At 45.7% G+C, this 26,168-nt stretch overlaps 1 protein-coding gene across 2 annotated transcripts; it reads right to left on the minus strand.

The window, feature by feature from the left end:
* Positions 1-3,056: 3,056 nt before the first annotated feature.
* plppr3a (phospholipid phosphatase related 3a) lies at positions 3,057-21,064 on the minus strand. 2 transcript variants are annotated; one of them, XM_035167186.2, is made up of 9 exons: positions 20,970-21,064; positions 17,122-17,225; positions 16,507-16,692; positions 14,980-15,109; positions 13,395-13,590; positions 11,583-11,640; positions 8,360-8,533; positions 6,663-7,493; positions 3,057-6,206 (listed from the first exon to the last, which is right to left on the minus strand). In XM_035167186.2, the coding sequence occupies exons 2-9, from the start codon at positions 17,200-17,202 to the stop codon at positions 5,256-5,258; spliced, it is 2,607 nt and encodes an 868-aa protein (XP_035023077.2). In that variant the 5' UTR covers positions 17,203-17,225; positions 20,970-21,064; the 3' UTR covers positions 3,057-5,255. The 2 variants fall into 2 exon arrangements, with proteins under 2 accessions (XP_035023077.2, XP_047197494.1); XM_047341538.1 differs by lacking the exon at positions 20,970-21,064 and having other exon boundaries at positions 17,122-19,086.
* Positions 21,065-26,168: the final 5,104 nt, after the last annotated feature.

The raw sequence follows: 26,168 nt of genomic DNA on the forward strand, positions 1-26,168 counted from the left end.
TGAATGTGGGGTAAGGGGGGGGGGGTTGCAGGAGTAGTTTCCATTTCCCACTTTATCTCCTCAACTGTCAAAGCTGGAGGAGACTGGCACAGACACATGGAGAATAATTGGAGGAGCAGAGTGAGAGACTTGCATACATCCTCTGCCTGGTGGAGTGTTTCTCTGACGCTGTCACATGAAAGTCAGGATTCGAGGATATTTTAGAAACATCCCTATTTGCAGATTGTCAGCCATGTATTTTTATCTTTTTTTAAATTATGGCTCAGTTTCATGAGTTTTCAGTTTCTAGTGATGGGAATGTGAGTCACTTTGGTCCAGAATGAAATATATCTTATCACTTCTTACATGGACTGCTTTTATATTTCATGGCCCCCAGAGGATTAATCATAATTGATTTGATTTCCTGCACCACATGAAGGTTGACGTTTGTTATTTTGAGTGAAAAGTCTCACAATTAGTGGATTGACTGCTGTGAGATTTCTTACAGATATCCACGTCCCCGCAGAGACTTGTGGTGTTCAATACTTTGCAAAAGCACACAAATGAAAGTTAATGAGTTATCATAAAACATTGGTTAAATTTAATATGAAAAACTGAAATTTGTGTGTTACCAATTGAAGTAATGTTTCATGTTGGTCCCAGGGGAAGAAATTTTGACAATTTCGTTTTGATCCCATCCACTAACATGGAGGAAGTGGAATTAATGACCTAGACTGCGGCTAGCCAACAGGCTCGATTTGAGATGCTCTGGCTTCACTTATGGAAAGCTGTGATGTCGTCCATCTTTATGAACAGTCTATGGTTAAATCAGCTTTTTGCCCACAGCACTGCTTCGGCTGCAGACTGTTCGAGTTACGATTTGGCCCCTCGCTCGGGTCAGGTGAGAAAATAAAAATGGAGCATGTCAAGACCATCGAGAGAATCAGTGTGTTCGAAAAAAATCAAGTCCGTTTAAATCAGCAGCAGCTCTGTGAGGTGGAGACAACCCTATAGAACTCCGACTCCCAGCTGGGCTGTAACTGGGTAACCTGTGGCCTGGTGAGACATTTATCACCTCCCAGCCTGCGGGTTAAAGAACGAGCGAGAGAAACCACATATCCTCAACCCTGAGAGTATCGCTCAGGGAAATCTAGAGCTGCTTCAGTTTGTTTGCACACATAAGAAATAATGAAATGTAGATTTTTTTTTTTTTTTAAAGGTACCTTCTCGTCACGGACCTCATATAGAAACAAGCTTTCAAAACGTCGGCTCCTGACTCAGTGCAGCAGCCTACAAATGTCAGCAGCAGCCCCCAGCTGAGGCGGCCGACAGCTGCCTGGCACATTAAGGCCGGTTATCGTCGGGGATCCGAAAGGGGCTGCACTGCGAGCTCTGCGCCTGGTGGTTCCACAAATGACAGGATTTGTAACATGGCTTAATAAGCCCTTATGAGACAGAATTGAATTTACTCTGGATCCCAGGCTGAAAATGTTCACAACCATTACGCCACGGGAATACGAAACCAGCACTTTCGCTCCTTTTTCATAATTGGTGAAGCCCTTGAAGTGCGGCTGTTTGACAGCGGTTCTTCCACTTTCCATTTCAGGAATGAACCCTGATACAGACTCTTTAATGGGTGGGGTGCATTGTCATTATAGCCAATCCCTGTATAGAAAGCTGTATTTTGAATGCGACAATCTTTTCGTGCTAACAAAGGGATCAATACTTGATTTTGGGGGAAAATGAGCACCTACATCGACCCGGCTGAGAGTGAAATGATCCCTGTGACCCTCTTGAATCATAATCCGTCACTCAGGAAACCGAGAGCTGGAGGAAAATCAGGATATAAGCTCCAAAGCTCCAAATCCCCTTCCTCCATGTGTAAAGGTTCTGGAGGAGCCAGGTGAGATGACAGTAGGTAGTGTGATAGTGACACAGAGCGTAAGATAAAAGTGAAGCTGCGGACAAAAGACCTTTGTGCTGTTCCGTGGGGGTAATCAGCCCCCCCCCCCACACACACACACGGAAAGATGTGCACACAGGAGCGATAAACGCATAAACACGGGCACAAAGTCACAAAAATAGACACGTGCGTACAGCTACGTCCGCATTTTCTGTTGCCTCCCACAGTCACACACGGATACACACTTGTTGTGTTGTGCTTTCTGGGCCACCAAAGAGAGAGAGAGAGAGAGAGAGAGAGAGAGGAGAGCGCGAGAGAGAGAGAGAGAGCGAGCGAGAGCTGCTGGCTTGCTGAGTGTGAGTCATGGACAGACCGACTGTCCTCAGGCCTCAGTACACCATCTGCACCCCCCACTGCCTCTACAGCCTCATCACACAGCTCAATGCTCCACAGCATCGGACACACACACATGCACAAATACAAACAGACACACACACACACGTGCACGCATACATGCCGAAACAAACACACAAACGTACACACAGATAAAAAAAAATCAACAAAACTGACATATCGGAGTTGAAAAAGATGACCTCACGACATTCTGGCCGTGCACTACTTTCATACACACACAAACCCCAGTTAATATCTGCACAATGAATCCACATTAACGCACATGAATCATGCTCTAATTTATTTCTGAATCAACAAAAAACATTTTTATTAAAAGAAAAAAGCCTGTGCATTGACTCGGACACACAATTCTACAATTGTTTCCACACACAAATGCACAAATACACACAAACGCACTGGTCCGCGCCATGCGGTGCTTGCTGCAGCCCTGCAGGTCATTTGGGATTGACCAACATTCTGGCAGATTTCATTATGGAAATCCGACACTAGTCCACTGCAGGAAAGGAGCGAATGTTGCACTGCCAGTGTGCCAGTGTGCATGTGTTGCATCCATCTGGCGTGTGTGTGTCTGCCCTTTTGTGAGTAAGTATGTTGGCATGTGAGTGTACACTACAGAATGAATGAGCATGAAAACAGAGGAATCAATGGAGAAGATCCTTTTCACCAGAGTGGTAAAGCGGTAAAAGCTGCTCCAGTAACAACCCCAGTCCCACCATGTCGAGTCGTGTGCCTGCTGCAGTAACACAAGAGGAAACCTGAGTTAAGAAGTCTTTTTTATTCAATGAGGATATTAATATTACACATCAACCACAGATAGAAAACACGAGCCCATAAAAAGGACTGCAGGATAATAATAATAATAATAATAGCCGTATTAATAATATTAGGTAATATCAAGTATCTTTACAGTCAAAATGGGGAAAACCAGGACGATAATCACCAGCACTGAAAAATGTAGCACGTCTGCCTGTCAACGGTAACGGTGCAGACTCGAAGCACAGAAGTTATTCATTTAAAAAAAAAAAAAACACACACACACACACTCGTACACACACATGCAGCACAAACTGACAAGCAACGTTATCTACCTGCTCCTCGTCTGAGGGGCTCCACTACAAAACACAACTTGTTCCACTGAACGCAGCCTCTTCTCAGCACGACTTTACAAAACTGCTCACATCTTCCGGAGGTTGTGGTACATGGGGGGGCGGGGGGGATTCTTCACTTGTGTGTGTTTGTGAGTCGGCCATTAACATTTTTCAAAGTACGATTTAAAATAAAGCACTTGTCATTGGATGGAATGTCTTCTAAAATTAAAAATAAAAAACTTGGATGTATAAAATGGTGGAGGGTAACATACGGAATGATCAATATCAGATAATGACTTTATACAACATGGTATAAATACACACAAGAGGCAGAGGTGAGCAAGAAGAACGCACACTTCATTTCAACGTGTAGTTATCAGCTCAGAGTGGATTTCATATATATATGCAAATACTGATTATTTGCAGTAGCTTATAAGTTATGAAGTAATAGATAAATTTAGCTATTAATCAGTAAATGTCACATCTTTTTAAACACGTTTGAGAAGCTAAAATCGGTAAATGTTGTCATTTAATTCTCAGAAATTTTAGATAACGACTTTACAGAATTTTTAACAGTTTTTTGGTTTAAAATCCAGTCTTGACTTTTTGAACAGCAGCTGATGAAACAGTTTCAACTCCAGATCCACCTGCTCGGTTGCATTGTAGCTTTCAGCTGCATCGCGTGGTCGTAGTCGTCAGCGGATCTTTGTTTGAACGCCCACAGTTCCATGGCAACTGAGATAATTGCATCTGCTGGTGAAGAAACCTTGAGACGCAGCTGAAAGCTCCGAAGGGAACATGCAAGTGGGCCTTGAATTGAGATCGTTTTCAATCGGTCTTTTGCTAAATAAGATTGGAATTTATCTCACGACACAAAATGAGAACCAGACGTCTTGGTATCATTTTCTAATAAGGCAAATTTGATCCCGATTGGCAGGCGGGTGGGGTTTCCAAACATCTCCATTTCTGCCCGACCAGACTAAAACGCTGCACCGGGGCCAGCGCCGTTTCCAAACTTCTCCATTTTAGCGCCGGATGTGGCACAAGCCGGCTCTTTCTAGAGAATAGATTTGCTTTCAAACAAATATAAAGGTTCCCATTTGGCGTGTTTATTCAGAGAGGTAAAAAGACTTGCTTTTGTGGGTGGTTATTTATTTCTCTTGAACCTGCACTTGAACTTGTCATCGTTGCATTCTTCCCTTTTTCATATATCTCGTGGGTGTTTTGAAGAATGCGATTTTCGGCTGGTACAAGGGTAAATTCTCTGTGTAGCGCTCGGCATCCTCAAACAGCTGCACTAGTTTAAGGAGGGCTGGTATTGCCTGTAGTTGTTTTGTTTTCTCAGTCTTATCCCCCCTCTCCGGGGAAACTCGATTTAGCGTATCCCTGACTGTTCATTGTGATATCTCTCTCTCTCAGCTGCAGCCCCTTCCCTCCTCGCTTTGAACGTGACTGAAAAGAGCGTGGAGGATGTGTGTGCGCTGAAACCAGAGGTGAACTGGGGATTGTAATGCTCTCGCTCTCTCGACGCCCCCTTTTTTCCCTCGTCCCCCCCCCCTTCTTTTTCCCAATCGGGGCTGTTGAGCCGGCGCTGTGGGCAGTACGAGCGAGCAGGGGGAAAAAGCAGATCCCCTGCTGAGTGTGTGAGCTGCCAGACCTCCCCAGAGTCGTCCACCCCGGCTGTCTCTTCATTTCCAGCATTTTGAGCTAAGCTGCCGCTCTGGATTCAGAGTCTCTTAACCTTTTTTGTCATTTTTTCCAAAGTCACTCTGTCCACCTGCCACAACCTACAATTTTCACTGTCTCTGTCAGATGAGTCTTCTGAAGTACAATCATTTATATGGCAAAGGGGTCCAGTGGTTTCCCCGTCATTATAACATCCTCTCGTTCTGCATAGCCTTGTAATAGTGCTCCTGCTCTGCATGGCTGCGGGCGGAGGGCCGGCGAGGCAGCGTGGAGGAGCGGGACAGTGTCTGGCTGTGAGCCTCCATCAGTAAATCGGGGTGTGGAGGAGGGGGAAGCATGCTGGAGCAGGACGGGTGAGGAGGCGGCGGCATTGAGGCGGATGGTTGAGGAGGTGGGGGCATCTGACAGATTGATGGGTGAGGAGGTGGGGGCATGGGAGAGGAAGACGGGTGAGGAGGTGGGGGCATGTGATAGGACGATGGGAGGGGTGGCGGGGACATCTGAGAGGATGGGTGAGGAGGTGGTGGCATGTGAGAGGAGGCAGGGTGAGGGAGAGGAGGAGGCAGCGGAGAGGAGCTCGGGTGAGGAGGGGGAGGCAGCGGGGAGGACGACGAGTGAGGGGGTGGTGGCGGAAGAGGGGACGAGCACAGCTGAGGTGGGGGAGGCAGGGGGGAGGTGGAGGTGGGGAGAGGCGGGGGAGGCAGCTCCGGCCCTCCCTCAGCACTGCCGCTGGCCGAGGAGGAGCAGAGCGAGTCCGTTTTCATCGGGAGCGTCCGGTAATCCCGGTAGTGGTTGATATTGTCCTGTCGCTGCAGCGCTATGCGGTGTTTGTCCCCCACCGTGTCAGCGACCAACATGTTACCACTGATGGTGTTTCTCCACTCCCACGGCTTCCCGTTAGCTGCCGACACGCGCACCACCGGGTGGTGAGGGGCATGGGCGTCGATGGTGACGATGCTCCCGCTCCCAGCGATGCTTCCCGGGTTGCTTCCGGTGCAGCTGTCTCGATCCGACGGGATCCGGTAGTAAGGCGACTCTGAGCAGTTGGAGCCACCGCCTGAGGAGGAGCCGCCCTCCGAAGTCTTGGCGGACGAGGTGATGTGTCCATGACTCTGCGGCTTCGACATCGCTATCACCTGCAGGACAGAAAAACCTCATCAGTCTGCGTAAGGAAACACTATCAACTCGTGAAATCAGCAAATTGTTATTGAAAATTTCCTATGAACTCAATATCAACTCAAGTGTTCAGGGACTTTTATTACAGTTAACGCTTTAAAGTGTAATATACTAAATAATCCCTCAAGGGCCTTTTAATAAGATTTAACTCCGACTATAATTAGCGTTTATACCCTTGTCACAGAGTTTTACATCAGCAACTAATCAGTGAAATTGCCTCGACCCGTGTTGTTCTGTTTTGACTAAACCAAAATAAATCAGAGACGTGTCGTGCTCAGAGTGTGGCAGCAAATCTCTTCTCCTCTCCAAACTATATTTTTCAGAAGTGGCTCCATTCCAGCTGAATTTGAAGTATGACAAATGACTAATGAAGTTATAATGATGTGCATGCCTCCATGTTCTGAGCTCCACCTCACCTGAGTGATTCTGTGCTGACTCGGCGGCTGGTTGGGCTGCATGCTGGGCACACGGGGGGTGGACACGGCGATGGGCCCCGGTCCCGGCTCCTTCACCGACCCTCCCTCTGTGAGTGACAACCACTTGGCCCGGGTCTTAGCGCTTTTGGGCGACACAGGCGGCGGCCGAGAGGCCTCCTCAGGGATGTGAACCAGTGGGGGGGCCACCACCATCCTGACTCCCGTCGGTGTGGCGATGCCCTTGTTGGCTTGCACCGTGGGATAAAGAGAGGATGGCATACCCATGTCTCCTCCGTCTCCTGCTGTCGCGCCTCCCTCGTCTCCTCCATCTTGCTCATCGTCTTCCTCTTCGTCGCGTGAGCTCTGGCTGCGGAGCTCCAGCGAGCGCTGCTTCCACTCCGACACCAGCTGCCGGGACTTCTGGGGGTCAAAGGGCACGTGGAAGGTCATGTGGCGCTGCGTGGTAACCGGCTCGTCTGAGGGGGAGATGGGGCTGTTGCCATTTGCAACTCGGGGCAATGTGTTGCTGAAGGTTACCATGGTTTCCTTGCCCATGGGACCCCGGGTTGCCAGGAGCTCCACATCGGCGCTCGCTCGCTTGAGGGAGGCCAGGGAAGCCTTCTCCCTCCTCACCTTACTACGAGCCCCAGATCCCAGCCCCGCCCCCAGCTCCTCTCTGCTCTCCGACACCCGGGGAGTCTTCCTGTACAGGGAGTCATGACTCCGCTGGCTCAGCACCCTCAGGCTGTCCTTCTGCAGAGCCGGGGCCAGTTTCTGCAGCGACGGAGAATCTTCGTCCGACGCTTTAAAGTTTCCCACTGCGTACACAGCCTGACAGAGGACACAGGGACAGAGAGGGAGGCAGGAAGGAGAAATAAACGAGGACATATAAGCACTCAGCATGTTAAATTAAGAATGAAGCATGAAAACGTATTTCCTTTAATCTTTGGGAGGGGGAAAAAAGTCGGATATTCCTATTAGCGGGGAGTAAGTGCATGAGTAGGCATCTCTCCTCCCTCCACTTGTTTAGTCTGAGGTCAGCATGAATCACTCTCTTCCCCCTCTCTCTCTTAGAATACATCCTTTAATGACATGAATAAAAAAGCAAAAGAGGGAAAGAGGGAGAGGAGGAGGACGAGCGTGGAAAATGGCAACGACAAGTTTTCTCAAAACGAAATGTGAAATTGTTGCGGAAAATTCTTATCGGATTATTCATTCCCTCTCTCTCTTCCCTGCTTTAATAGAAAAAGGCTATATATAATTTGCCAAAAAAAAAAAGTGCTGAGAGAAAAGAAAGTGAAGCCACACAGAGAGGAGAGGTGATGAGAGAAAGCTGCGTTTGTTAGCACATGGTGTGATAGTGTGAGAACACAACAATGGAACAATTCAGTCACAGCAAAACGACATTAAATAAAATCTATTTACGTGTGTGGTGTGATTCCCACCACGCTCCACGCTGACTGTTAACTACTCCCCCAGGGACAAAACAAATCGCTAAACGCACACAAGCATATGCTGACGAAACCATAGCCTGATATCTATTCCAGACAGATTTCACTTGTTCGCACGTCTTTCAGCGACTTACAGGATCATAAACGTGGCAATTATCGTGAAACCAGCTAAATCATTCTATTCATTTCCCCTATCGGATTCCTGTCTGATGTCATACACTCTCCCGTGCGCCCCGTTAAACTGACCAGGTAGACGCCGATGCCGGCTCCTATGAGGTATCCCACGTAGACGTCAATGGGGTGACTGCGGTGCTGGGTGATCTGCGTCAGCCCGGAGAGGCCCGCCGCCATGCAGAAGGCGAACACGAGGAGCGGCTTCAGCAGTTTGGTCGTGCTGTTGATGCTGGCGTTAAAATACATCTGCAGGAGACAGACGAACACATAAAGTGGGGAAAAGACAGTTTAGTTCAAAATGGAGACGGGGAGATTACGAGGCTTGAAGACACACTGCAGCAAGAAGCACACACACACACACCACACACACACACACACACACACACACACACACACACAATAACAGTATAGAGGAGGTAATATCTAACGGAAATATCTTTCTGTGCATCTTTAATTTTGTTATTAATGTAGTAATTCATCTGGAATATGTTTGGATGAGCATATTGAGACTGTTAGCTTAGCATAAAAACGGAAAGAAAAGGACACAGCTAGCTTGGCTCTGTTGCTTAAAAAAATCCACCTTCCCGCACCTCTAAAACTAAGTAATTTACACGTTATATCTCAACAGTTTTCTTTGCACAAAAAAGTTGCGATCTTCGATGGTAGGAATCTTATTTGCCCCTGTGCAGGGATTTCTTGAGGCTTCCTCCTGATTCCTGGCAACCTCCCAGTGCTGAGAACACCCAAAGGTATTTCAGTGTGCTCAGCCAAGATATAAAAGGTTATTTAGTGAGCTTTAGAGGTGCTGGTAGGCGGATTTTATTACCGTCGGGCAGAGCCAAGCGAGCTGTGGCCCCTTGCTCCCGTGGATGATAAGAGAAACTCAACCATTTGGAATTAACACGCAGATATGAGAGTGGTACTGGTTGTCTAACTTTCAAGAAAGCAAGTGTCTATCACAGCATTCAACTCACACTCACATTGACACTTATGGCCACTTGAGAATCTCCAGTTAACCAAACACTGCATGTCTTTGGAGAACAGGCAAACTCAATACAGAAAAACCAGGTAACAGTGAAAACCACTGCACCAACATGACGCCCTGAACTACACCTTTAAAGACAAACCCAAACTTTTAAAATCCAACCGGCTGATGTAATTTCACTCGTTTCCAACGCAACTCATTTGAAGATTTCATGAAATTGTATTTATGAAGTTCACTAAGTCATCGTGATGAAGATGCTTGGAAAGTAAAAACTGAACCGGAGTAAGAAGCAGGAGAGGCAGATAAATAATATATATTTGCAGTCCCACTCTCTGTATGCGCTCCACATTTCCATTATATAAAGTGGGGGACAGCCGAGTGACAGAAAAGCAGCTTTTGCAGAAATAACAAGCGCGTCCGTCTAGTGCTGAGCATAAAACTCCTCGAAGGGAGAGTGGTAAAAAATATATATGTCAGCAGGGCGACATGTCAGGTCATCTCAGTTAATTCCTTCCTTACACAATCAAACAATTATCAAGAAGAAAAACTTTGATTGTGAAAAGGAAACAAGTGAAACAACTTCCCTTCAAAGGTCTGAACACAGGAGATACATGTCTCAGTGTGTGGGCAGTGAACAATAACACAGAGGGAAAAATAAATAATCAGAACATCACCCTGTTTGATATTTGACAACAGTACAACGTTGTAACTGTAACAGCTGCTTTCCTGATCCGCTCCTGCCTTTTCTCTCTGATCACAAATCTGTCTGCTGAGCTTTAATGAGCACACACTGGGCTCAGTGAGGCGGCAGCGACGTGGCCAGTAGCTCGCTAGAATACAGACATTGGTGGAGGAGTGTGTGGGCATGTGTGTGGGTGTGTGTATATGTAAAAATGACAGGGTTGCTTTGCCGTACAGTTCACATACTGCTGCTGTCAGCACCGGACTGCAGGATTGGAAATGCTACCACACTCTGCACTAGGGTGTAACACTGACTATACTGTTACTAGGCCAGCAATGTTCTCATAATAATGATAATATCTATTTATATTGCACATTTCCTACAGGAAATGCAGCTCAAAGTGCTTTACATACAATACAGATTGATTTAGAAATTAACTTGATTACGACAATAGTCTGAATATGACGATATCATATAAATATCGTATTCTGATGACCACCAAATGAAGACGTTTGCTTTCTTCTGACTTAAATTGCATTATTATGTATCATATTCATCTCAATCACATTAAAATGAAGTTTAGCGAAGGATCAGACAGGAAGTCTTTGTCTTTTCGTGCGGGCCTTCCTCCTCCACCTCAGTGTCTCTTCTCATCCGATCCCAACCTGACACACTCAACCTGGAGGCGATCTAAGCTGTCTAAGTTTAAAATGTCCTCTCTCCCTCCTGTCGTTCAGCTGTCGGTTCAGTAGCTCATGATCGACGTCCACCGCAACCTGCAGCGCCTCAACTCTGGATAACAGATAACTCCCTTCAACCGTCCTATCAGAAGCCTCCGTCAGACGTCCCATCTTCGTACTCCGTTCCTCATCATCACTACCAGCGTCTCCTTCATATTCAAACAACCAGGTTCAAAGGACGGCTGTTCTACTTCCTGCTGGGGTCTAAGCACCAAAGTCTATTTTCCATCCATCCCCCTTAGTTTTATGACAAGTTACCTACTGTGGGCCTGACGTCTTTATCAGACTACTAACATGTAACCTGATTACAAATGGAACTCATATAAGCATCCTTATCGAGATAATGCCTCATTCAGAATAAGGTCAGCAGTTGTAATATTGCTGCCCATGATAACGTGGTTAATGAAAACTGATATCTGACCTCAAAGGTTCACGTTATATTTTTTTTATGTGAGATTTAAATGGCTGTTGGGCCCGAGGGTTATTCTGCAATCTGGAAATCTCTCAGTGAGCAAATAATGCAACACAATTCCGATCTTATGTTTGAGGTGACAGTGATTTAATTCCTGCTAAAATATGCAGGAAGTTATTTTAGGTCGCCGGCAGATAAAAATAAGAAAAGCCTCTGGATAGTTTTCATGAGCGCAGATAATTTGACGGGTAGAAGAAAAGAATATCGTCTCCAGGATCTGCTTGAAAGAAACGATAAAGAAGTGTAAGCGATGTCTTCTCCAAATATGAATCAAACTGGATTCACTGGTTACACTAAATTAATTATTCATAACGTACATCCAATAAACCACATATTCACAAACACATTCGCAACGAGCAAACATATGATGCAAATACATCAAGCTCCACAAACACAGGAGGCCGGCGAGTGCTTACGGAGATGTAGACGGCAGCGAAGCCAGACAGTGTTGCATGCTGGGATGGAAAGGTTTTCCTGGTGGGAGAGAAGGGGGGGGAGAGTTAGGTATGAAAGAGCAGAGGGAAAAAACCTGCTGTGTGAACCCGAATAAAACTGTCACAGTTGCTCCAGTTGTTTGCGATTGTGTTTGACACCAAAACCCGCGCTGCTGCCCGACTGTGTGTTTGTCAAACTGAGGGAGCGTCCTTGGATGTGAGCATCAGCGAAACACAAACAGAACGCAATGGTGCATTAGTGGGAACATTTGGGGAGAAGGAGTGAGTGGTTCGAGGTCAAAGACGCTAATTTAGAGTTTAGAAAATCTCATTTAATTTGCCTCTGAGTGTTTATCCTTTTACTAATGTGTTTACCTTAGACAAAGCCGAGCTACAACTCTGTGTGTGTGTGTGTGTGTGTGTGTGTGTGTGTGTGTGTGTGTGTGTGTGTGTGTGTGTGTGTGTGTGTGTGTGTGTGTGTGTGTGTGTCACAAGGTCTTTTTGATGACTCATTTCAATTTTAGACCTTTAAATGCGAGTAGATTATTACTTTTTACATTTTAGTTTTCCAAAGATCTGCTAAGCTGCACTGACCCTCGCAGATGCAGGTGTATGTGTGAACGCAAATGTGAGTGAGAGCCTCTGGAGTTTATGCAAACTTTCTCCACCTTGCCCCCAAGTAAAAAGTCAGCAGAAAGCCCAGAGAACCGATGTGAGAACACAGCAGGATTATGTGTGAAAGCCAAACTCTGAGAGTCAAGACTGGGGCATAAGACCTTATAGGAGCCCATCAGCTATCGTCTGATGATGATTAACCCTCTGGGGGCAATGACTTATACTTTGGGGCTTCTGGTGTAGACAGTGGATATCTGGGGAGTCGAATGTTTCTCAAAACAAAACACACACAGCGATACTTTCTGTTGTTATCGTTTTCCGGACATTTTACTGAGGCGGCTGGCAGGAATAGTTCTGTAAAATGTCTGGAGCAACTGACTCTGACATTTTGTTCTCACAAATTAAGTTTCGAAAGAGTTCAGTGCTTGTCTGAAATCCGTCAGTCACATAAGCTCTCATAAAATCTTTTTGTACGGGGGTGGCTGTGGCTCAGGGTTCAGTGGGCCGTCCACTGAGCAGAAAGTCGGTGGTTTGATCCTGCATCCTGTGCCGAAGTGTCATCAAATACAAGAAAAGAGCTGTATAAATGCATTTACCTCTAAGTTAACCAACTGTAACCAACACTAAGCATGGGAAACTATTCCTTGAAGGTGAGGAGCTGAGGAATTAATTTGTAAATAGACATATAAATGTGCATTTGTGGTACTAGGCTTATTCCTGTATTAACTATATTTAGCTGTAATCTTTTCTAATGTGCTGGAGCCTGTTTGCTTGTCTGACCTGAGTCTGTGTTACTCAGCATCTTCACAAGCCAAACTGAGTGAGACACTGCAGCATGGGCACAATGGGAATGCATCAGTCCTTTTGTTCGTCTCGTTGGACAAATATACACTTAACTTGTATAGTAAATATTGCGTAACATATAAAAATCACAGTTTGACTCCTAATAGGTTTTTAATCTCCTGTAATCCTCTTCAAATGTAAATTAGTTTTGAAGACTCCTCGCCTTGTAGTTTGCCTTTACTCCTACAAGGTAGTACACAGAGTAATACTGCGCAACCGCTTTAAAGCCTATTTATACTTATAAGCACACAAGGTATCTCAACTGCAAGGAAATGGAAGCTTTGAAGCTGCCGCGCCCTCATACGCCTGCTGTTGTTTCCCACGTGCACGTCTCACCTGGCGGACATGATGGCATACTGGTCTTTCCCCATGCAGATGTCCTGCGTGACGTAGGCGTTGTTGTCACATGACACTCCGGGGGCCGTGTAATTGGGCTGGCACACGGTGAGGAAGAACGGGGCGTGGTAACCGGTAGCTAACTGGATGACATCTGTCACCAGGGCCGTTGCCAGGAGACCGAACACATGAACACCTTGAGGGAGCGAGAGACAGATTGAGAGAGGGAGAGAGATGGTAAACGCACCGAAAGCCCCCGGTGGTTTCCTCAGATCGAGCTGTTCGTCTGTACGAATACCTGCAGTCAACCTGAAGTGACACCACGAGCCGAGACTTTGTTCCATTATGAAGTTTCTCCGCAGATAGTGAAATCTGGCAAGGTGAATTAATTACTCTTTTCACTTCAAAGCTCAAAGTCTGCCTCGGGGTATTTCCCGTGAAGAATTATATCGTGCTCATTTTAAGTCACCCTTCATTTAATACATGTAATTAGCTTATTTCCCCACTTTAAAGAGGATCAAAGTTGGGGGCACAGCCTTTAAGGGGAATAATTTGTCAGAGCGTAAACTGATTTGCATCTTAAAAACAGGTTTTCATTAGTTAAAACAAAAATATACCATAAGAAAATATCTTTTCCACCATCTTACTTTGACGCTGTAATCCTAGTGGCCCCATGCATAATTTATTTCAGTTGTTTGGACACTGATCACATCATTGGAGAGGTTGCACTTATTTTATACTGTGATCATGTATTTTCATAATGACGTCATTTATAACAAGTGATGACGAATGGTTGGTTCATCTCAATAATATGTACATTGTGTCTCTAACACTATAGGTTTGCTAAAGCTAATGATGTACCACACTATACTTAGTCATTTACTGACTTCATAGTAACATCATGATGATGATGTCATGCATAAATTACTATAGAAGCTGCCGGTTGTTTTTATCGTCCGACAGGAAGCAGCGATACCTCGAAATATGAACTTTGCATTACGTCATGTTTTGACTCCTTCTTTGTCACTTCTTCATGACATCACTTATATGACAACATACATTGAGGAATCATTTTCTGATCAATCTAAGCTTTAGATTGTCTCTATTATTTGCAGATATATCTTGGAAAATGGGGATTTGACCTTTGACCGATTAGCTCCAAATGCTAATCATATGGAGATACCTTCTCAAGTAATGATCACAGGAAGTTTGGTAAAAATCTGTCAAAGCCTTTTTGATTTATTTTGTATATACACACACATGCGGGGCCAAAAACAATACCCTGCTTCCTGCTAAGGACATGAAATGGAAAAACATTAAAAACTAAAATTTACTTGATAAAAACACATTTAAAATTTGCCTATGAACTTAATTACACTGTTTTTGATAGTGTGATATATAAATGCAGTTTCAGATGGTTCTCTATCACCAAGCGAATAAGGGTCAATGGGGAAATAAAGCGTAATGAGTCCCTGCTGCCTCCACCACCAACACTGTGCCCTGCTCGATGCTGTGGATCCGACTGTGACAGTGACTCCCCCTCTTCCCCTCTCCCCCCCACCAAAAAAAGAAAAGGTCCACATACCGACAAAGCGCACAGTCCTGCGTAGGAAGGAGTTGAAGCTGCAGCCTCCAGCGTTGATGCTGCTCTCTGACTTGGGACAGGTTTTCAGCTTGGATTGCATACAGTACATCAGTCCCTCCCCCATCATTATCTATAGACGGAGGAGGAAGAGAACCAGAGTGGGAATGAGCCCAATTTAAAAAAAATGCTGTGTCTGAAATGCTGCCACCTGAAAATGCAGAAGAGGAAAATATAAAAGAGAAAAAAGAATTAAAAAAAAAATAAAAAATACTGAAATAGAAAGTGGACGGAGAGGAGAAGGGGGTAAAAGTGCTACGTCAGATTTCTACATCTGTGACGGTGATCTACAGTGAGCGAGAACCTGGGCGAGAGAATGCAGGCGCGGGTGCTATCGAATAGTGATCACTTCCAATCAGGGTGATAGATGAGCGTTGGAGAGGTCTGCTCCTTTCCATGCTGCTGATGGATTAGTGTGTGTGTATTGACTGGGGGTGAGGGGGGGTGGGACGGTGGTGTGTGCCATGGTGTGTATTGGAATGTCCAGGTGTGTATTTATCAATGTGCCCATCGATTCGGCCTTTCTCGAGGGGAGATTGAATTTGCTTTGTGAGTGTCCTGGACGCCGTACGTTTACGTTTTGTGTGTGATCTGTGTGTGTATGTTTCCGAGTGACGTAGCGCTCATAAACCTCAACACCAGCCCCGAAAAAACCCCAGAACCACATGAGCTCGCTGATCCTTTGTTGTACGATTTTATCCGACCACAATATGAGAAGATGTTGTTCTCGTAAAATAATTTCTGCATGAAGGATGGATCAAACGCAGCTCAGTGACAAATCCAGGGGGAATTATTACTCAACAAGCTTTTTAGATTTGTTTAGCTCCGTGTTTTGTTGGTTCTGTCTGAAATGTCTGCGTCAGTGTAGTTTCCAGCAGAGACTAGCTGGTGACTCACTAGTGCAGAAAATCCTAGCAGCTGGCGATCAAAATACTTTTCTCAGGAGTTGCTGAGTCCAAAACAGAGCAAAGGTTAGAGCGGATATTACGCTTAACATTCATTAGGTATCCAGAAATGTGAGTCAAAATGAATATTAATATTCTTGTGTATGTGCTGGATGTTAAAATAAGTAAATAATTGCTTATTGTTTTGCCAGAATAACCTTTAAAACTAGAATTTGTTTATTTGTGGAATTAATGGTCTCAATGAACAATGTCTTTACCAGTGATGATGATTTATGTTTCTGCACTTGCTATTGGAAGATTTTTCTATATGCTGGAATTTGTGTTTTATACATTTATTCGCTCTGGCTAAGTAGAAGGTGACTGGTTATTTGTTTCTTTGCAACAGTGAAAGTAAACAAATGACAGTCTGTGGTACCATTATAGTCGTTATCTATCTAATCTGCAGAGATAGTCTTGGTAACAAGGAAAACTTGGCCTATGGAACTAACACTGGAACTATCACGGTGCACGTGACTCCCTTCAATATCCAATCCAACAACCCTTCATGACTGAGTGACGGACTTACGGACGCCGCAGGACCAGCGAAGGCCAAACTCAGCAGCATCAACAGCGGGATGAGCTCGTCGCCCGTTTCCACGTAGGGCATGGATAGGTCGCGGTCATGGCAACGGAAGCCCACCATTGCCGGGGACAACACATCTGTCAGCTCCAGGAAGTACAAGGACACCAAGGAGGACAGGACAATTGGGAGCTACACACACACACACACACACACACACACACACACACACACACACACACACACACACACACACACACACACACACACACACACACACACACACCAAGGACAAAGCATTTGGGACTACCATTAATATTTGCTTGGAACGGAGTGAGTCATCCACTGCTTTATCTCAACTCTTATCGCAATAACTAATACACACACTCTGAAATATACACTCACACACACAGAAAGTGATGACACCATAATATTTTCTGAAGACAACAAACTGCTTTTAGTAGAGGTCAACGCAACCAGATACAATCAACACAAAACGCTGCTGTTCAGAGTCTATAAAACGAGTCATTTATCTGGCGAGTCAGTAAATGTAGTGAATCAATATATAGACATAGAGTATATATATAAAAAAAATCAGCAATACATCCAATGTACACATACCTCTACAAAATAAAAGCACGGCAGCAGCGTCATGCTGTCTTTCGGCGGCCTCTTCTTGGCTTTGTTTTTCGGAGACGTCATCTTGGGGTGGGACCAGTCGCAGCCTGTTGGGATGACAGATTGCAGAGACAAGCCAGTGAGGAGTCTCTCTGCACTTTCATGGGTTTCCAGAATCACCATTTCTGAAGGCATCAAAAAAAAAAAGAAGTGTGGAAACTTCTGCCAGGCCTGGATGTGTTTGAAAGAGACGGGTTCAGAAAGTTTTCAAAGGCTGCTGCTGAAGGCTGAAAGGTTTTTTTTAATACTGCGCAAATTAAAATGAATTCGTTTGACTAATGAGACCTTGCGTTAAAGTGAATTATGAGCAATTTCGTTGTAGTGTTGCTCGGTAATGAAGTGTTTTATTAGTTTATCCATAACCACACAGAGACACACCGTCGATGATTAGACCCATAATTCTGCACATGAACATTTAATAACCCTGATTTCCTCCTGTGCAAATACACACGCACACAAGGTGATTAAAGGTTATTATATGCACTGTGTTGAAAAGTGAGGGATGGTGAAATCTCCAAACACACAAAACACACACACACACACACACACAGAGAAACGTCTCCTGTCACCACTGACCTGCAGGCGATCAGAAGGCCTGAGGGGAGAAGGAGCCAAGGGCCCAGATGGAAAACTAAACAGAGTTAAATATTCACCGCTCCCCATCTCTGCCTGTCCTCCTATCGCTGTATCTCTGCCTTCCACCCATTTCACTCCTCTCCCGCTCTCTCAATCTCACGCTCTCTCCCTCTTCATGTCCCATTTTACTCATCACTTTTCCCATGTATCGCTCCATCTTCCCTCCATCTATCTTTCCCCCTCACTTCTCGTACAGGAATCTGTCCTTCCCTCCTTCAGCGAATATCCAACTCTGGTGTATATTGGTTTTCTGTTGTCGGGTCAATATCGGCTTTAATACAAACTGCACGAGCATGCGGTTTAGCTCGAGAGCCTCGGGGCTGTCTGTGTCTGAAACATGCAGTGAAACCTGCTCCACCTTGACTTGCAGTCTGGCCGACCCAACTCAAATTATTTACAGGATTTAGAATTGGTTACGCTGGAGAGCTTTTGGTCCCCGTGACTGCGCAAGCGACATCTTCTACTTGCAACTTCCCCTCACTTTGGCACTCGATAAAGCAGATTGAATGTGAGCACAAAATCTGCTTATCTGAAGCTTCAATCCCCAGAAATATTATCCTTAAAGAAAGTCATTGGCTGAAAGCCGTCGAGCTGCGTTTAGCCCTTTCCGACTCTGTCATATTTCAATTCTCTGCACTTGTGTCTCTCTGCTTTACTGTTTTTTTTGACTCCATTTTTCTTTAGCTTTACTTATTTCTCCATCTCACTGCAGGCCTCTTCCTGACATCTCTCTCTCTCTTCACCACAAATCCCCGTCTCTGCTTTTACTACCTTACCCCAGCTTTCCTTCCTTTCTTTCCACCTCTCTACTTCTTTCCCCCCTGCTCCATCCCCATCCTCCCTTTCTGTCTCCGTCTCTCAGTCTCACCCAGATAAGAGGGCCTGACCCCGAGGCACCGAGTATCAAAGACGTCTACAGTGTAATTTCCATGACTTGTGGAAATGGAGAGGAGAGGACCAGTGACAAGATAAGTGTAGATCAAAGACACAACCAAGAAGAACGATAGAGCAAACGGAGAAGTGGAAAAGTGAGGCTCAAGTGTGCGTGTGTGTGTGTGTGTGTGTGTGTGTGTGTGTGTGTGTGTGTGTGTGTGTGTGTGTGTGTGTGTGTGTGGTGGTGTGGGGGTGGGGGCAGTAGTGGTGGTAGAGGATATTGGAATGGATGGATGCCAGTGTGGCTGAAAGCAGCTTAGGAAGATGATGGGTTCTGGGTCTCACTTTCCCAGCTGCTTGTTCTCAATGACCCACTCCAGTCAGCATTTAAACCTCACCCCAACACACACACACACACACACACACACACACACACACACACACACACACACACACACACACACACACAATGAGCCTCTTGAAGGAAGAAAGAAAGGGGGCTTGTTTATCTATTGCACCAGCATTTATCCTCTGGGCCACGTCGCGTGTATGTGTGTGTGTGTGTTTGTGTGTTTGTGTGTGTGCTGTCGTCTGCTTGAGATTGCAACCATCAAGAGTGTCTGTGCACGTGTGTGTAGTCTGAGCAGTTTGTTTGTCTCATCTGTGCGTGCATGTGTGATGTGGGTTGTATGGCCTGCGGTGGACAGAATCCATCTGTCAGTCTGCGAGACAGTGAGGGAGATACAAGAGTCAGTGACCACCGGGGCAGAGCCGGGGTGACGGAGTTGGAGACAAGGACTAATAGAGACGTACCATAGACGTATATTTTATACTGAATGTCACAGGACTATTGCCTGTGTTGGACATACAGCAAACTTCTGCACAGTATTACGCCGGATTTATCAATTAATCAGCCAAATATGACCTAGTTTCAGTTGCTGTAAATGTGAGTATTTGCTGCTTTTCTGTTTTGTTATGTGATAGAAAAGTTGATATCTTGGGATTGATCTACTTTTCTCATCTTCTGATATTTAAGTAGCATCTCTGAATGAAAATAAATTGATTGGGAATTTCACAAGCACATTACTTGACGGTTGAAAACAGGTTTTTTGGACATGACATTTTAAACAACGCATGTAATGGTGCCATTCAAGAACGTGTGTATAGGGTAACATTAACATTAGTATTGGTGAGAATTATGGGATTTTGAAAAATAAATACATTAAATGGGGAAATCATCAGCACTTGATTATGAGTGGTTGAAGCATGTTTGAACTTTAAGGGTTAAACATTTGGACAAAAAAAAGGGAAATCTCTTTCTGGGCCGGACTTATTACATTTCAAAAGACTGTGTCTAAAAGTGCCATTCTAGTTAAGTTGAAGGAAATCAATTGCCAACATTGTCACAATATGAGTATGGATCTTATTAAAATAGCAGCAAAAGCACCAATACATTTCCTAAAAGATTTGATTCCACTAATGTTTGCCTCTGCATCAACAAAATGTATAGTTTTCCCATATAGAATAAGATATATAGGCTATTGTGCTGTGTGCTGCATAGTTTTACACAAAGCAGGATCCATGGTGTCTCCCAGGAGGCCACTGACCAAGCATCAGAATTCAAAAGGCAGAGCGAACATCTCTTTTTTACAGGGGTCTTTAAAAAAGACGTCCACAAACGTTAACTTGAATATGAATTCCCGAGCAGAACATAAAATGTAAATGTGCAGTTGATCCATTCCTCAACTCATAAATCCAGAAAGAAAGTTACCGGCTGATGCAAAAGCCACACAGACACACACACACACACACACACACACACACACACACACACACACACACACACACACACACAGACACACACACACACTGCAGGGCCCCGAGCAGCCTCAGAGACAGAAAGGACCATATGTGGAGGAGGGTTAACACACACACCTCCCATTATGGAGCTGAAAACACTTCAAATTGATAATGTGCTTTAACTGCTGTTTGCTCAGGACCATGATCCATCCCACAGTCACAGCTAATGCCCACATTTCCCATCAGCCTGCTACCTAACATCGCTGTGACTCCGTCCCCAGCACAAACCATTGATTGCGTATGAGATCATCAATTATGGAAAACGTGAAAACCATGTGCTGATTTTTTCAGATTTTCTCCTCCTCCTCGCTCGCCTCTCACAGCTCCAGGAGAACAGTGCACTGCTGCTGGCGGGGATGGGGAGGGTTGCATGCGGGGAGGGAGAGCAGCCTACCACCGGCCGAGCCTCCGTGAGCACTCACCTCTGTCCCGGGGGCTCCGCGAATTCACCGAGTCCCGTCGCCCCTTCCCCCGGCGTGGTCGTGCGTGTTGCTCCAGTTTTGCGGTGCACCGTCCCGTCCCCGTCCCGTCCCCCACACCCCCAAACGTTTTGCTTTTTTTGTTGTTTTAATCCATCTCCGGCGTGTCCCCGGTTAAAGTCACCCCGAGAAATCCAAAAAGATCACACCCCGCTATTTGAGGGATGCGCTGCGGTGTGAGGGTATTCTGGGATCAGTGAGAAAAAGGGATGCTGGGGAGGGATGAGGGAGGAAGTGGGGAGACCTACAGAAGGAGGTGCAGGGATGGAGAGAGGAGGAGAGAGGAGGAGAGAGGTTGCTGATGGTGGCAATGTGCGCGTTCCTCTCCTTCCTATTCCCAGGCTTTTGGAATAAGTGAAATTCACCTGCCGTCCAGCCGGTTCCTCCTGTTTTATTTCGCACCTGCGGGTTCTCCTGTTTCCTCCAGAACATGGAACCAGGATGAAATGATATTCTTTAAAAAAAGAAGAAGCAGCTTATTCCCTATGCAAGGCTTCCGTCACACGGTTTTCGGGTACGCAGTCAGCTCCTCAAGGCGCGCACACACACACAAAGGCGCACGGAAGGGGTGTGTGGAGGAGGGGGTTAACAGGGGGAGGAGAGAGTGTGTGTGTGCGCCTGTGGTTGGGGGAGGAGACAGTCTGCTCCGTACTTCTCCCCTTTTGCTTTTCCCTGCTGCTGAATCCCTCTTTCGGGGCAGCCACCGCCGAGAAGCGGTCGAGACAAAGGGGCAGGGCTTTTTTTGGGGGGGGGGGGGACGACGTGCGTATTCGTGCTGTGGAGTAATGCGCATGTGTGCGTAAAAGCGAGGGGGCGGATTCAGAGATAAGATCTCATCTATAAGCATGAGCCAATTTTCAGTGTAATTATAATATCAGGCTCACATCTGATGCGCCTCGTGCTCCTGTAAACAGCAGCAGATTGGTTTGTTTGAGCCCGGACTCACGTCTGATCCAGGGGATGGAGCAGTGAGATGTCCCCCCCCCCGGTCTTTGTTTACTCCAGAAGGGTGTGGCAGGCGTCTGTGCGCGGCGATGCCTCTGGATCCAGACCCCGATGCTGGGGCTCGATCACACGCACGTGTTGTTTTAGCGGTGCGACACGCACTGACTCATGACACTGCGACAATTAGCATCAGAGGAGTGGGTGTGTGGGTGTGTGTGTGGACGCGTTTGCACGTGTGCGCCCCTGTGGTTGCTGGAGATGTTCTCGGTCAGAGATCCATATCTTCTGCTCCCACGGTTATCAATTCTTAATGGAGTTTAAATCTGGACTTAAACAGCCATTTAACAGCCATTCATGCTACTGAGAGAGAGAGAGAGAGAGGGAGAGGGAGATGCGTTCAGGGACACGCTCCCCCTCCATGTTCAGATCTGTGTGCTTTGGTTTTACAAGGTGCAAAGAAGCAGGACGTGGTGTTACACTCTCCTGTCAGGGTTCCCACTCTTTGGAACAACCTCCCCGAGGAGATCTGTCAACTCCATATCCTTTTTTTCTTTAAGAAGTGTCCTTTCTCCTTATTCTGGTCTTACCCACAAAGCAAATTCGGCCCAGATATGGCCCACATTCCACACACCATATGGAATGATGGCACCTGGGTGCTGTTTGCCGGATCTGGGCCTGAAGTAAACCATAGCAACACCACATGTCAACCAAACGTGCCCTGAATTAGTACTTTATGGCCACTTTATGCTTACATCCAGATTACACCGTAAATTTGGCAAAATAGCCCCACAGCTGTTTAGAGATAATTGGGCCACTAGAAGGCCAGATGCCACACCATTACCTGAAGTGGCCCACATCTGTATGCTACCTGGGTACCGACTGTTTTAATCATTTTACAACGTTTTATTTAAATGTTGTTTTGACTCTTTTCTCATCTGTATTACTTTATCCATTTTTGTAATTGTGCTCTAATTCTGTGTGATCTCCAACTCTTCATCTTTAACTTGTAAAGCAGCTTGTAACTGTGGAAAGATCCTATATAAGTGAAGTTATTATTATTCAGATATTTGCAAACAGGGGCACCCCCCCTCCCCACCTTCATCACCACCCACCACCACCACTACCCTCTCAGCCTCGGTCATTTGGCTCTGTGTTGTTGCTCAGTGCTGGATGAATGAAGGAGGAGAAGGGGGGGGGGGGCTCCTCATTTAGTGTCGATCCTGTCTGCGGTTGCCAGGGAATTTCTCTGGTTCTCATGGGGTACTCCCTCGTCTCAGACTCCCTCCCCCCCTGCGGCCCTCCTGCTCCCCTCCTCGCTCCTGCCCACAGCCCCCACCCCGACAACATCACACACAGACACACACACACACACACACACACACACACACACACACACTGAGAGCCACCCTGCCAATAATACCCAAGGGTTGGTCACAGCTGGCAGGAGCTAATAAACCCATCATTCACAGCGCTCGCCTCCTATTTACCTTCTAGACAAAGGGAGGGAGAGACGAGGTGGAGGTGGCTGAACGCTCCTTTGTGCCTCCCACAGACCACTCACCCTCCTCTGGTGAGACTGGTCACCACAGTCCTCATACACCTGCAAGATGCAGAAATCACCAATTCTCTAATTCAGAGTTGAGTTGTGCTAGCTGCAATCGGAGCCCCATCGGATGGTAATTGTTAGCCAGGGGCGTTGCACATTGGGGATTTCTTAAGTTTGATTAAAATCCTTCTCGACTGCCGTTCACACATGTGACCCAATTACTTCGTCTCCAGCAAGAGTCCGACCGCTTCCATGCAGATACACACACATGCACGTTTGCGCGGCTAATGCAGGGGTTGGGACAAACCTTCCCTACGAGCAGTGTACGTATGAGCACATGCATCACACGTCATTTAGATATCGACACATTCGAGAGGCCGCACACTTCTGCGACTGGATTGATTTTTGCTCACAGAGCTCTGAAGACACCTGACACAAGAGCCCATTGTTTATTTTATTACAACGAGGAGGATCCAGCCACGTGCGAGTGCAGAGACTGACCATTGATTGCCTTTATGGCCGTGAGATTATCCTCATTTTATACAGTCTGGTCGATGCAGCGGCACTAAATCATCAGCATGCTGCGCCCTTCTCTCCCACATGCTGCTGCAGCTCTCCTCCGCACTGACGACTCATCTTTTGTGGTATCAAGTCTCAACCCTCCCTCCGCCAAGTGTCAGGTTCCGCACGAGCTCTCAGCTTCCAGTGTTCGATAGTAAACGGTATTTTAAAAGAGTATTAATGTTACTGTAATTACGTGGCCGAGAAAACATTCCCCCCTGCTAATATGAAATCCAAGACTCTCAAATCAATATGGACTAAACGTGTAACTGTGATTTACTCTGCAATGCTATCTAGGGCACCTCTTCATGGGGTGACTGGAGTGTGACTGACGGGTAAGTATACATGGGTGGGCCCTCGCACACGCACACGCACACACACACACACTCATAATACATGACTTGCATCGAAAGTTGTAGATTCTCCTCAGTAAAATGTCCATGATGTGAAGTCATTCTCTTGCAGCAGCTGTCTGCTGCAGATACAGGTTCAAGTGCCTCTCTGTGGCTGAAAGCAGCAATTACACGACGACTTAAACACACCATTATGCACTCAGGTGGAGTGCAGCTTAAACCAACTCCTCGAGTGGCTGACATTTCTTAGAAAAGTCACTTAGGTCGTTCACAACTCAAGGTTTTGTGCCACAATCTTCCACTTAATTTCCGACCCGAGGGACGTTTTACACCCACATGATTCTCTTCACTGGCTCCCTGTCACCTACAGAATATTGCACATGTATAAAAGAAGTCTAGTTTGTATTTTATATTATACAAATGGTATTTTTATTCAGTTTGATTCCGTTTCTATTCTTGTTCTATTCCACACCCTGTTTCCCCTTGTGCTACTTTTTCTGTGCTGCTGTGTCAAACTGAATTTGCCCTGTGGGAATCGACGTAGGAGCATCTGATCTCATCAAACCTTAAAACAAAAACATGAAGGTGAATGATTGAACAGCAAGATTAAACATTATCATCCACAATTCCAACACAGATGAACTGCCTTAGCGCTCCATGGCAACACAGTGGGTGTTGCAGTAGGTGTAGATTTACTCATTCAACACAAATACACGGATGCACTTTGGTTTGCAGGATGGATTTCACTTCGCAGCACTGTTTGATCGCACTGTCCAGTTTTGTCAAAATGCAGCGTCGTAAGAGCCGGAGTGAGAATGAGCAATATGCAGCAGAAATATCAACACAGACATGAATGAAGTGTCTCCTGCACTTGATGAAAACCGTCACGTAAAAGCCCCAAAACACAAGATGAAAGTTCTAGGGACAGAAATAGTCATTTCCCTCCTAAATGCATCTTAGCCAGCCCCCTGTGATGATCTGATAAACAGAGCAGCTGCTCATTGTCACACTTTTATATGGAGGAGTTAACGTCATTAACAAGTAGCAGGTGGGAGGAGGTGTGTCTTCTTGAAGAGAGGACAATATCCTCAAATCCATGCTGCATAATTCTGCATAAATTCAAGCATCACAGCAATAAAATATATAGATTTAACTTCACGAGAATGCTGAAACATTTGTGTCAGACTAATATTACTTTAATCCTTTCTCATGCAAATTCTGCAGCAAATGAATGAGCACAAGAACTTCAGTTTTTCTGTTATTTACTGATCTGATCTGTGAACTATTGCATATTGATACATAGAGATTTACATCTCATGTTACAATATTTTCATGTTTCTTTGAGGATCTGCTACAACTGTTGCTTGTTGCCAGTCAAAGCTCAGCAGGTATAAAAGCTTGAGCTGAGGCCGATGCTCTGTTTCTCGGACATGGTCGCCCCTCTGTCTGTTTGTTCAAGATGCTTGTTCATTTTTTAAACCTTCATTTTCTCAAAACAACTTTTACAAAGTCAGTTTGGGCTTTTAACGTGTCTCTGTCATTAAAAAAACGTCCTGAACGACTTTGATTCAAACGTCATCTGCAAAAAGAAACATTTAAAACAACTTCTGATTTCATGACCACGTATGCAGGCAATGAAATGAGAGGATTAATGATTTTGAACAGGTCGATGGGGCTCAGACTGATAATAAGAAATAATTAAAGTTACCTTTCTTTCCCTCTGTCCTTTTAGATGAC

This window comes from Hippoglossus stenolepis, chromosome 10, assembly GCF_022539355.2.
Source record: "Hippoglossus stenolepis isolate QCI-W04-F060 chromosome 10, HSTE1.2, whole genome shotgun sequence".
NCBI classification, from domain to species: domain Eukaryota; kingdom Metazoa; phylum Chordata; class Actinopteri; order Pleuronectiformes; family Pleuronectidae; genus Hippoglossus; species Hippoglossus stenolepis.